General features: G+C 50.1%; 1 protein-coding gene across 1 annotated transcript; it reads right to left on the bottom strand.

The window, feature by feature from the left end:
- Positions 1-9,517: 9,517 nt before the first annotated feature.
- On the bottom strand, positions 9,518-10,512 carry C5H11orf96 (chromosome 5 C11orf96 homolog). Its single transcript, XM_075502537.1, has one exon. It carries the CDS (start codon positions 10,255-10,257, stop codon positions 9,895-9,897), a length of 363 nt encoding a protein of 120 aa, XP_075358652.1. The 5' UTR covers positions 10,258-10,512; the 3' UTR covers positions 9,518-9,894.
- Positions 10,513-13,288: the final 2,776 nt, after the last annotated feature.

Here is a 13,288-nt window from a genome sequence, read left to right as displayed (position 1 = left end):
CTGCAGTGCCCGGCCAGCTGGGTGGCTCAGTGCAACAAGCCTCAGGGGGTCCTGCCTGGCTCCTACCAAAAATTTCCCCCAGTCTTGGGCTTAATACAACGAATGTGCGGCAAACACCACAGCCTTGAACACCTCCCTCCAAGGCAGGTATCAATAACGTTCTCGGAGGGACCACGCTGGCACTCGCTTCCCACTGGAGACCTGACGCCACGTGGGGAAGGGGCTGTTGCTGCACCATGGCCATGGGGACTGCTCCCCGCCAAAAGCTGCCCACTGCCTGGGGAGTGTTGGCCGGACATTGGCACCCCTGACCTGCCCGTGCTTTGCCCAGACAGGCAGCTGCGGGCTCGCACCCGGGACAGAGCGGGCAGCTGGACTTTGCCCCAGAGCAGCGCAGGCAGCCAGCACAGCTGGGCGGCAGCCCAGGGGCGTCCGGAGGCTGCTGCTGGTCGGATAAAGGTCCCTCGTCCAGGCTGCAGCCACAGCCACGTGCACAGGCTGCAGCGAAGCACCGGTACATCGTCTGGGAGCGCCCACCAAACTTCTGGCCACCGGTGGTTTGGGAAGCGTCTGTCCCCCGTCCCCATGTCATCGCTACTAACTCTGCATAAACCTTTCTCCTAGGAATTTGCCTAATTGCTTTTTGAGCAGGCTAGTCCTTTTGGCATCCACAACATCCTTTGACAGTGAATTGTGTGATTCTGTTATTCATTGTGCAAGAAAAGTATTTCCTTTTGTTTGTCCTAAACCTGCTGTCCAATAACTTATATGCTGCTCCAGCTCTTGTATTGTCAGAAATAATTAAGAAGTTCCTCACTGATCTTCACAAACTATTCATGAACTCCTGCATCTCCCTCCTATCTTCCTGGGTTTTTTTCCAAACCAAAAGGTCCTACTTATTAAATTTCTGTTCAACAGCATTCCTTTGAAAAATTTTTTTAAATAACTAGACCTAAACAACATATTCAAGATACCAGAGCACTGTAATTTTAGACAGTTGCCAGATTAGGATTTTTGTTTTGCTCTTGATTTCTTTCCTAGTAGTTTTCAACATTCTTGTGACTTAATCATTACTAAGTAGCAAGTTGACTGAAGACTATCCCCAATGACTCCAGCATCTCTTTCACCATCAATACTTGCTGCTTTAGAGTACTTCGTATTGAATATATAGCCAAGTATAGGTAGTTTACAGTGTCGCAGGGAATAGACTTAGCTTTTCTGATATTGCCTTATCCTCCTTGAGTGTTCACTTTAGTCTCTGTTCAGCCAGAGGGCCAAAGACTTTCTAGCGAGCTTCCTTCTTTCAATGTGTTTGCAAAAGTTTATAGCAGAAGCTTCTAGCCTTTTACAAGCCATTCTTCAAAATCTTTTTTTAAGCATGTCTTATTATGATTTCACATTTAACATCCCAGCATTTATGATCCTTTCTGTTTTCCCCCTTTGGACATGACTTATGCTTTTTGCAGGATCTCTTTTTACTTCTAATAATATTCTTTAATCTACTATTTAACTATGGTAGCTATTTTTATTCTTTTTGAAAAGTCTTTCTGGTAGTTAAATTTATCATGGACTCCTAATATCCAGAGCCTAGATATCTGCAAGCCTTTTTTACTCTTTTGACTTCTTTTAATTTTCATCCTTGAAGCTAAGGCTTTACTGTAGAGGATGGGGGGAGGAAGTTTCACCCTACAGAGCCGTGAAATGTGAATGCTTGATTATCTCTATTGCAAAGTGCCTCCTCACTGTAACTGTATGCTCCTTGAGCTAAATCAAAAGCTCCTTGAGGCTTGTAGGTGCTCAGACTTGTTGCTCCAGGAAGCACTGCTTATAGTACCAAAATGTAGCATCACCATCATGCCCTTTTGTAATATTTACCCGGTCTGTTTGAGGTTAGGTGAAATTTGTTGTTATTGCTTTATTGGCTACCTTTGCACACAGAATAGCTCATCCATTGCAGCATCCCCTCTGGGTGCTCCGTATCGCCACCCTAGTCATATACTGATCCTATGGAAGCATGACATCTCCATCCACAAGGACTCTATGGTACTTGCTTGCACTGTTTACTTAGCTATGTTGTTTAGCTCAGGTTTTCTTTCACATAAAGCATTACTCCTCTCCTGGTTGACCTCCTCAGCCATCACGTTCCTTGCATGTCCTTCTGGTCAGCTCCTTTCCACTAAGCTCCTGAAGCGACCACATTTTGGCTCACACACGATACCACCCTCTTCTCTCAGATGCTTACATGAAGCCCTCCTTCCTTCCTGATCCAGACTTACATTCATGCTGACAAAATAAGCCCTTTCCTAATGTAGAAACACCATGGGATCCTGCATAGCAGAAGGAGGACAGCCACTAGGCTCAGGTCCCCAAGCAAGAGGATGGGACACATGCAAGGCCACATGCAAGCCTGGTAATGTGCAAATACCATTCATCAGCTTTCTCAGCCTGAAATCCTAGCCCAGTTCACCAGCAAGTAGCAGGACACTTTTTTCTCCCCAGTTCCCAAAAGTATCTGCTAAGCAGTAGAAAGTGTGTGTGTGTCCCCACAGGGCAGGTGCCTCTGGTCAGCCAGGGGCTGCGCGCAGCCTCCGACGGGTGACACGGGGAGTCTGGACCAGAGGGGCTTGGGCCCTGCGTGGGGCTCTCTGGCAAAGTAAAGCCTCCTTCTTTGGCACAGGTGATCTCACCACACAGCTGTCAGTTTTGTAAACCATGACATCACATTGCTGGGCTTTTGTCCTCTGAATAAATCCAAGTCCTCTCCATTCACCAGCCAAACGCATCTCCCGTGGCTGCAAAGCAACAGACCTCCATCTGCAGGGATTAACGAATCAAGCCTCATCAGTTCCCAGTCTCCTACAGGGAAACTGAGGTCCAGAGAGAAGCAGCTTGCTCAGGGCCACGCAGTGCACCAACAGGAGGATCGGGAACAGCACTCCCTCCCCTAACTCTCCATCTCTCCCTGCAAGCATGAGACCATTTTCTGTCCCCAAACACGCAGTAAACCACGGGAGCCCCAACCGCCAGCACCCCTGCTCTGCGCCCTGGAGCACCTTCGAACCTAAAGCTAAGCACAAATCTCAGCGATCCTGCCACCTCCCCTGCTCTGCCCACTTGCTTGCTTCATCTGTATGGTAAAAACGCATAGGGGCACTTCATCCAGGAGTAAACACACATATAGACACAGTCATAAAATTAATAACTAAACTCCTAAAGCTACGGGATTGGTTATTTTGGGTTGATTTTCTGGGAAAAGGAGGAGCTGGTTGATAACTCTCACATTTATTTTGGGAAACAAACAAAAATGTTACATGAAATGTCAATATGCTTCAGAATTAGAAAAAGCAGGCAAAATTTCATTGCATTTCATTGGATCCCAAGGGTGCGTAAACTCAGGGGTGCTACTAATGGAAGTTGATTAAAAACAGGCTCTCTTGTTTGCCTTCTTAGGCAGGCGGGCCACATCCAATTTCGCTCTGAGGTTGGGTATTTTTGTCTTCTTTCTTTTTTTCCTTCCTGCCTCTCCCCTCTCCCTGCAACGTTTGGTTTTGCTCCAGCGTCTCCATTCCCAGACAACTCTGCTTTAGCTGCCTCTCTGCAAAGTGACAGAGCCGTGTCCTTCCAGGTTTTGGTGCTTCTGCATCTTTCCACCCCTTCAAAAGCTGACCATCCAGCCTGCCTCCAAAGTGCAGAGTACCTTGGAGCTGCGCAGGTCACCATGATACCACATCCATGCCTCTGTGAAACCCCCCTGCATGCATTCCCGGCCAATAAATGCCAGCCACATATGCACTGCTGCCACATGGTTGAAATGCATCCAACTCAGCTTAACAGCAAATGTTCAACAGTAAGCACGAGCGATAACCTATGTTTCCGATACTGATTTACTTCTGTTTGCTTTTACTTAAGGAACGGTGGAGAAAACATGTTACCTCGCTGAATGTCCCCTGAAAGATTCGAGTCAGGGGAGTGCAGGCTCCCTCAGACATTAGAAGTTGTTGTGAAAAGAGACCGAAACGGATCTTTAACGATCACGGTCAGGACCTCCAAATACTTCTCAAAGGGAAAACACTGACTTGCCAGAACCCAAGATTAAAAGTAACAAGTACATAAACATCCTTCACATGGTTTTGTATTAGCCAAGAGCCATTTCACAAGCGAGCTGTGTTCTCTCCCTCCCTCTTTGCCTTCTCGCCAGTCCCCTTCCCTCCTGCCCAAGAAAGGTCATTTTCTTCACAGGGAAAAAAAAAAAATCTTCCACAACAACAGGGTCTTAAATCAAGCCAAGGAAGAAAACTTCCCTTTCACCAGTTCCTAATAAATAACTTCAACCTCTTCAATGCAAATATTTCCAAACAAAGAATCTCTGTTCCAGACAGAGTCGTAAATTATCATGGTAGATCTTGTTTTGTTTGAAATTGGACCCAGGCAAACCTCGGTTTTGTTTCAAAGAAAGTCTTCTGCAGTTTCATATCAGTACGGACTTGTGGAGGACCCCAAGGAAAGCCCCCTCCCCTCTTGCCCCTGTTCCCCCAGCCTCTCCCCATCACCGCCGCTGGCTCCCGGTCCGTCTGGGAGCAGGGAACAGATGTCCCAGCCAGGTGGGTGCACATCATCCACACTTCTCAGAAAGCACAACGATGGTTACCTTTCTGAAAGGTTGTGTGAAGCCTCACAGTATCCTGGGTGTGATGGAGCAGGGGAGCGATGGCTTGGACATTTCAAGCCCGTCCAGAAACATGCTCAGGAACATCAGTGAATAGCATGAATTCCCAAGGGGCAAATCCAGATCAACTCGAGTACAGCTGGACCAAAGCCAGTCTGACACCATTGCAGCCAAAATCAGGATCTGACCCTATACTATTTATAACTTACCATGACATTTGCTAACACAGTATTAATAAGTGCATAATTACCAAGTTCACACATTTAATAGCCTTAAAGCTGATGCTCTGGCACAAGAAATGGTCACATGACTGACACCGCAGTTATTGGTTATGCAGGAAGTATTTCCTTCTCCCCTGGTCCCAGTTAAACTAATTGCACTGTCAATTAAATACCTGGAGGTGCTTTGCTCTACAGTCAAGAGCTGGGCTGCTCTGTTAGCAGCACTCACTCTAGACTAGACACACACGTGTCTAGTGGGACACACACGTGTTATGTGTGATGAGATGCTGTTTGGGAATTAATTCATTCCCACAATTAATTAATTCCCCCAAGTTCAGCCACCTGAGTTCAGGTGGCTGCTCAATGGGAAGTGAAAGACCATGTACTACTTCTTGATGAAGCCTGCAGGGTTGAGCTGGCCACCTCCCCATACTGTGCAATGGCCTCCTAGTTCAGGAGAAGGTGAGCTCCCCTTGCATGTGTTATTACTGGACACCTGATTATTTTCTTCTCAGGATGTAATCTTGCATCTTTACAGCTTAAAAAATACCCCTAAAGTTTGGAGCCAGGCTTGCTGAAGCACTGTGCACAGCTTGCATGCTCTATTTAAGATGGCTGTGAGAAGATAAACCGCAAATCCAGGGCACCCGTGCATCACTGCACAGGCAGCCTGAGCTCTGCTCAGGGATTTCAGGCTATCTGCACCTCCCCGAGGTATTTTTTCCCCCACTGAAATGCAAGCCCCATGTGCATTTTGCACATACACAAAAGACTGAGCCATGCCATGGGAGCTGAGGTTCAAACAAGGCTAGATGCAGCCTGGAGAAGCGTGCTGATGTCCTCTCCGGTGGTGGCTTCAATAGCCTGCACCTAAGACCAAGGGCCGTGGGGGCTGAGGTTCATGCACGCACTGTGCTCTGCTAACGCTGCCGGGGAGCTACAGACCCTCAGAGGGCAGCCAGCAAACCACCAGCCCTGTTAACATTTGAAAAACCACAGCAACCAGATTTGCTAGAGCTTGTCTGTCAGCCTCGTTACACAGCAATTTGTTTGCTGTCAGCCTGACAATTAAATAGATGCCTCGGTTTGTGCTTTGTCCCACGGCTCCGCTGTTACTTCGGTGGTTAGATAGCAACAGTCATGTGGTGTTTCTTACCCAGGGTAGTGCCCCACAGTCCGTCCACCGCGGTCCTGCAGGACCAGCCCCACAGCACTGGTAAGGGTCAGGAGTCATGTCATCATTAACCAGCTCCTAAAGCAAATGCATTCTCGGGATCCTGGCACAGAAACCTGCAGGAATTACAAACACCTTCTCATATTTGTTCCTGATAGCAGCTCCACTCTGAAATGTCCCCAGTGAGTCACTGGAAACCCACAGATGAGAGAAGTTACCCAACAGCAGGAAAGGCGCACACACAGCCAGGAGAGAAGACTGTCCTCAGCCCCTTGAGGTGAACACTAAATTGCAACCAGAAATACTCCATGAATTACTGATTCAAATTTAACTAAAACTTTTTGGAAAAAAAGCAGAAAAAGCTTGTCCATAAGATGCACAGAGAGGATTTTTTTTTTGTCCTGTTGCCAGGAGAGCAATGATACTGCACCATTCAGATCCCCTCTACACTTGTCCAGCCAACGTAAGGCGTGGAGGTACATATCCACCACACCAGCACAAGTAGCTTGACACTAATGCAGCATTTCAACATGAGCACAGGGGGAAAATACTGACAAGCTCGAAGGGGACTGGACACAAAACAGGAAAAGAATAAAAGAATTTATTTCAAGTTCAAGCTTTTACTCACCCCACCGGGCGTTCTTCTTGCCGCAGAGAACAGGATGACTTACTCACGAGCGATACGAGAATAAAACGCAGGTCCTATTAAAGACAAATTCTGCTGTGTGATTTCCTGTGATTTGGAGAATCAGGGCTGAAGGTACCCCTGGGGTGCTCAGTCTCCCCTCCACCCTGAGACCCATCCTGCTGCGCTGTGAGCGTTTGGCTCCCAGCTCCTTCCTGTGCAGACATAGGATGCTCGTGCCTACTTACTGCCATCCTGAGCATCACCATAAGTGGCATCTGCTGGATGCTTTTAAGCTGTGAATTGCTGAAGGGAAATGTACAACCCACATCTCAAGCCTGGGTAGTGGGTGACAGACTCAGAACCTTTTGATATAGTCATTACCCTCAGTAAAGTGAATGTAATAGGTCTTCCTGCAATCTTTACAGGACAGATATCCATGATGCTAAAAAACATTGCAAGACAAACCTTCAAAATTAGCAGTGCAGGAAGGCTGGAAGGGAGGTTTATTTTTCTAGCTGCGTTCAGGAGGGCCTCTCCAGTACAGAGCTAAAGCACCCTGCCTTTTCACCCTTTTGCCTCGATCGTAACTGTTTGGAAGATAAACACTAGCCTATCTTTAGCACTGGCATCTCCCATGTTATTCACTTTGAGATGGAGCAGAAAAATGTTAACAAAGAATAGCTGAAGAGAAACTTACTTATTCAGCCTAACCACTGGAATATGGCTTTTTCTCAAATATTATGCTACAACGGATTCTCAAACCCTCTTTATTCTCTGTGTTAACATCCACATTTGTCTCTTGAAACAGAAAAGGGAATATGGCTATTTTCCCCCTTCCAGGAAGCAGGTAGCCGATGCTCTGCTGCTGGTGGGCGCAGCACAGCCTCCTGTGCCTCCTGCATGATGGCAGCACAGCTGCATGCTAAAGCAGGGATGGGAAGGGTGACGGTAAATGGCCTGCTATTAATCCCAGCTGCTAAACAGAAATGATGAGTGGGGAAGAGAATCATGTGCTCACAGCCTCTTGAAGCTACCACATGCTTCATGTATGACAGGGATTTGTGGAAAGCAAAGCAAAGATGAAAGCAAAGCAAGACTGAAAAGTAGTCTGAAACCGGCAGTATGGGGAGGATGCTATACAACCTCTGGAAATCTTACAGAGCTCATTAGCCCTCTGTGAACATAATGCAACATTTAGTAACACGGCTATAGAGTTCCCGTAGCTGTTTCAAACCCTTTCACAAACTCAAAACTCCCAGATTTGTAACAGTGTTAGGAATTTGTTGAGGAAAATTAGCCCAGCTGCTAGTAACTGATTATTTCTTACCAAGTCCAGTTTGCATGGCTGAAAGCTGTTCTGGAGGTCAAGTTGCTTTGCCTCGTACGTAGATGTTGTATATGTACTGTGCCTACACAGAAAGCAGCCATCGGGGTCTAACAGCAAAGGGAGATAAGCTGTTTCACAGACTGCATGCAGGGGGACAGGTGGAGTGGTTTAAATGCTTTTTTACAAGGAGGTCAGGTCAGAGCCCAGACCCGTTTCCTTCTCTGCTGAATTGCATGCGTGACCCTCTCCTGGTGCTGGAGGTCAGCTGGCTCTCCTACTGCAAGGGATTTTTTTAAAACTCTTCCTGTACTTATGAAAGTTGGGGAAGGACCTGTCCAAAACCAAGCCCCCCCTGCCCCCCGCCCCAGATTTTCCCCAGCTTTAAGCTAGAGACAGACAGGCTTCAGTTGTGCCTGGAGCCACCACCGGGCTCCTCACGCAGGTCATCTGCTGTACTTCAGTGCCCAGCAGGTGCAAGTCCGTGGTTGCCAGCTCTAACTAGGCACCCTCTTCTCCATCTGTATCACGTTCATCTTTTTCCTCTGCCCCAGCCCTTACCTCCCCCGATAAGCTCACGGCATGCTGTTTATCCCTGCTTATCAGTATGATCGCACGTCAAGCCAGGACATAAGGAAAGCTGTAACTCCCCAGAAAATCTTAGCACAGAAATGTTAGTTAGAGGCTACAGCTCATTATCTTAATAATACCTAATAACTGGGAAGTTTCAACTGCCTGAGGCTTGCCTTGAAGGAAGATGCTCCCATGGGATTACACTATTAGCATAGGAATATTTCAAGAGAATGGAGAAAATACAGGGAAAAGATTCCCAGTCCAGGAATTTGCTCTTCCTTCTGTAGGGAGCTTCAGATGCTCCTTGACACATGCACCGTGGACAGAGAAAATCTTACAAAATCTTACACATGCCTGCACACACACAGAGAAGCCCCACGTAACTTCACTCTTATACCACATCAAAATACCCTTGCTTTTCAACTCCAAGAAAAGCGTGTCCACATAATACCGCTTGCTCTAGTAAATTAAACTGCATTATATCCAACTACCAAACCTCTCCGCAGCGCTGAAGAATTTACGGGTCAGCAGGGGAAGGGGAGAAGAGACAAAAACAACTTGGATGAGAACAGAAAGTATATATGCACTTCTGTGAATGCACTAGGCTTGCCCAGTTGCATTACGGCTCTTTTATAACGGACACAATCAGTTATAAACATTCCTTAAACGTCAATTCAGGTTAACACGAAGATCTCAAACAAGCAAATAAAGTTGTCCAAAATCAGTCTAACGTGGCTCTTGTTTCATTAGAATGTACCTGGCAGTACGGACTGCAGAATCTCTTCGAGCAGCATCCCCGAGGAAAGCATTACTGCTTCTGCATTAGCTGTCGACAGCCTTTAAATCCCTTTAGCCTTCAAAGGGGTAAAGGAAGCTGAAAGACGACAGTTAGACCCCTGAAATAAGGACAGTCCAATATGTACTGTGCAAATATATCAGATTTTATTACTCTTTTATGGAAATAATAACAGACATTCAGGTAGAAACATATTAAATTAAATGCAGTCAACAGTTTAAATGCAAAAATAAATATAAAGTCCAGCAGCTCAATGCATCTAAAACAGCTCATTTCTTCTAACGAATAGAAAAGATTTTTTTTTGTCTTTTAAACGGAGAGTTTCATACAATCAAATAGAAACGAGGGTACAAGCGCTTTCTCAGAAAACATCCCGACCCGGCTGCCCGCCCCGGGCGCTCCTCGGCCGGCGGCGGGGCGGCTCCCTGCAGCCCAGTCCGTGCCGCCGCCGCCGGCCGCGCTCCCGCCGGGCCCCGCCGAGCCGGGCCGGGCCGGGCCGGGCCCCGCCGCCCTCAGAGGGCCGAGTCCGAGTCGCTGGAGTCGAGGCTGTTGCGGAGGCGGCAGCTGCCGAGGCGGTCCCGCTGGAGGCTGAGGTTTTGGGTGCTCCGCCGCAGGCACTCCAGCGACTGCAGGAAGGACTTCTTGGCCTTCTCCTCCTCCATGGGGGACACCCCCTCCTCCTCCACCTCCTGGATCTCGTCGAAAGTCACCGGCTGCGTCTTGAAGCGCGACTGCCGCGGCCGCCGCAGCTTGCCCTTGGGGGCCTTGGCGGGGCGGGCGGGCGGGGGGAACTCCTCGGCCACGCAGACGAAGTGGGGCATCACCGCCTGGTAGCTGGAGCAGATGCCCATCAGCTCGGCCGGCTTCGCGGCCATCCTGGCGCCCGCGGGAGCGCCCGCCGCGGGGGCCGGGGCCGGCGGAGCGGGGCGCGCTGCTTCGGCCGTGCCGGGCGCCGAGGCTCCGGCGGGCAGCCGCGGCCGGGCAGGGACGGGACCCCGCGGAGCGGGGCGGTACCGCGCGGAGAAGTGCGGTACGGTGCGGAGCGGTGCTGTCCGGAGCGGTGCGGATCGGATCGGGTCGGGTCGGAACGGTGCGGAGAGGCGCGGTACCGTGCGGAGCGGAGCGGATCGGATCGCAGAGGCGCGGTGCCGTGGGGAGCGGAGCGGATCGGATCGGATCGGATCGGCGCGGTACGGTACGGTACGGTGCGGGTCGGGTCGGAGCGGAGCGGAGCGGAGAGGCAAGGCGAGGCGCGGTACCGCGCGGAGCGGGTCGGAGCGCGGCGCGTCCCGCGTCTCTCAGCGGAGCCGCCGCTGCTGCTGCCGGCGGTGCCTCGGCGCCGTTATATATCGCGGCGCTGCCCCCGCGGGAGCATGCTCAGACGGCAGCGGAGCCCACTCGCAGCCCGCCGGGCGCTTCCCTTCCGCCTGACGTCGCCCCGGCACCGCTGTCACCGCGCCGCCGCCCCCGGCCCCCCCCCCCCCCCCCCGCCCGCCGCGTCCCCTCGGGAGGGGGGCAGGGCCCGGGGCGGGGGAGCCTCGCCGCCGCCCCTGCGGAGGCTTCGCCCTCGGTCCCGTCGCCCCTTCCCGGCCCCTCTCCCTCTCCGACCGCCGGCCCCGAGGCTCCACTCACCCGTCTCCTCTCCCCCGGGCACCGCCGCCCCGGAGGCCGTCTCCCCAGGGCATCCCCCGCCTGCCCCGCCGCGCCCAGGGGAGCGTCAGGCGGGTTACTGAGGCCTCGCTACATCCCGGAGAGCCACAGCGGCCGTTCGGCTTTCTACACCTCACCTCGCAGCGCTTTTCCCAGTGCCGCGATTTCTGTGGCCGTAACTTACACTGACAGACCTGTCACGTCAGCTTTCAGCAGGGACCGCTGCCGTCAGAGGAACATACACATGGTTAAAGGAAACCCCGAGGCAAGCCCAAATCTGAATACCCTAATGCTACAATGGCCCAGATGTAAACTACAGAGATCACGCGGGACGGTCCCAGACAAGAAACCATCAGCAACAGAGGGTTAAGCAGGACTCAAGACACTGGGATCTCGTTCCCACTTCTGCCACCTCTAATGTAGTTTAAAAGCCTGCTGCAGTGTGACTCCATTTTTTTCCTTTTAGAAGGGATCCTAAAATTTTCCATTCCCCTGTGGGCTCCGTAATACTTCTTTGATACGATGCAGAATCAGATACTCAGGCAAAAAAAACGGCATACAAGTATTACTGAGCTGAAACAAAAGCTTGCAAATTAGCGATGGCTGGGACCACGCTTTAAAGCTGTGCGTGCCAAGGAGTCTCAGTGATGGAAAAACCCAACAGCGTAAGAAAAACATACGATAGGAACAGGAGAGGAGCTAGAAGGAAGCAGGGTATAAAAGCATGAGGGAGGGAGGAAGAGCCTGAAATGGTTAGTCTGTCCCCTCTTCAGGGCTAATGTTAGACTATTCCCATAAAGACATTCTCCAGTATAGCTTCACCCACTCGAGGATATTTTTGAAGCTTGGTTAGGAACCGGGAAGGAAGCAGAGGCTTAGCAACGGCATCGGGAATCCTGGTCTGTGCTGGCGAGGGGACAGGGACAGCACGCTCAGGGCCCGAGCCTTGCCGAGCAGCCAGTACCCCCATGCTCGGTGTGCACACGCGGCACAGCAGCGCGGTGTAGAGGTAGCCAGGGCACCTCCAGCACCAGCCAGTAAATTAGCCCACAGAGAGATCTGTGCTCACCCCAGCAGCCCGGGGTCCTGTGCCCATGCTAGCACATCTGCAGCTAGCTTGAGTCTATTGCATTTTGCCATAAAACGTGTTCTTTGTGCAGAGGTAGACCAGTGCCCTGAGAAAAAACGGAAACTTAGACGCAGCACACACGTCCTGTGCCACAGTCCCACACAGAAAGGGACTTGCTTTTGTGAGTTCACCATCAGAAAGTCTTAACTTCATCTTTCAGTAAGACTCGGGACTGGTCCCTCCTTGTTTCGAACTGCCTTAGTAGTGGCGATGTTTCAGGACCTGTACTGGAAACAAACCATTGTAATTACAGCCCTGTCTCAAACGGGATAAAACAAAACAAGAATACAGCTTTGGGAGAGAGGGGACCGGAGGCACTTGCTAGTGCGTTTCCAGAAGGCTGGCTGCTTTGCCTTTTGCCAGTGTAAAAGAAACATTAAGAGCCTTGGCTTTATGAAGCACCTGGCTGCAATCTCTCTGCTCCTTGGCTCCCCAAGGCAGCTGTAGGGCCAGGTTCAGTTTGAAGCCTTTTTATTGGGAGATACAATTCGCTTAATAAGGGAACAATTTTCTGTTTGGTCAAATTGAATTATTCCAGCTTGCAGAAGGGTGCGTTTTTTACTGTTGATTTTAATGGCTAAATTTAGCCCATAAAGCCCTTACTGCAGTACGAAGACTCCCTCTCCCAGAGCCCCATTTACAACAGTTTTTATTCCTGACAACTTGGTCCCGCAGCACAGCGAGGGCCAAGCTGTGTTTCCTTAGCACAGCACTCCAAGAGGCTGAGTCTGCGGAACAGTTTGGACTCCTGGGGCTGAGCTTGTCTACCCTGCAGAAGCAAGCTGTGGGTTGACATAGGAGCCTTGTTCTGGCAGTGGAGAAAAGCATCTCACATTCATACGAAGCAAGGTAAATTTAATCTGCTCTAGCAACAGCCTTAACACAAGAGGATCCAAGGCTCTGCAGAAAAAAGGCCGGTTGACTTGATAGCTGAAATTCAACACACGCATCCCCAGTCCAAACTGTCTGGTTTCATACAGAAGGTTCAGTATGAGGGCAAACTGGGTTTGCTTCAGGTAGAGCAACCATTTAATTCCCTCACAATTCTGATTATAAAATGCTGTGGGAAATTTCAATGCTGAGTTGGAGCAACATCACCATGGTAATAACTGGGAGGCCTTAAGATT

The sequence above is a fragment of the Mycteria americana genome, chromosome 5 (assembly GCF_035582795.1).
Source record: "Mycteria americana isolate JAX WOST 10 ecotype Jacksonville Zoo and Gardens chromosome 5, USCA_MyAme_1.0, whole genome shotgun sequence".
Classification (NCBI taxonomy): Eukaryota; Metazoa; Chordata; class Aves; order Ciconiiformes; family Ciconiidae; genus Mycteria; species Mycteria americana.
The sequence above is the reverse complement of the archived record's forward strand: the minus strand, read 5'-3'. Positions and strand labels throughout refer to the sequence as shown.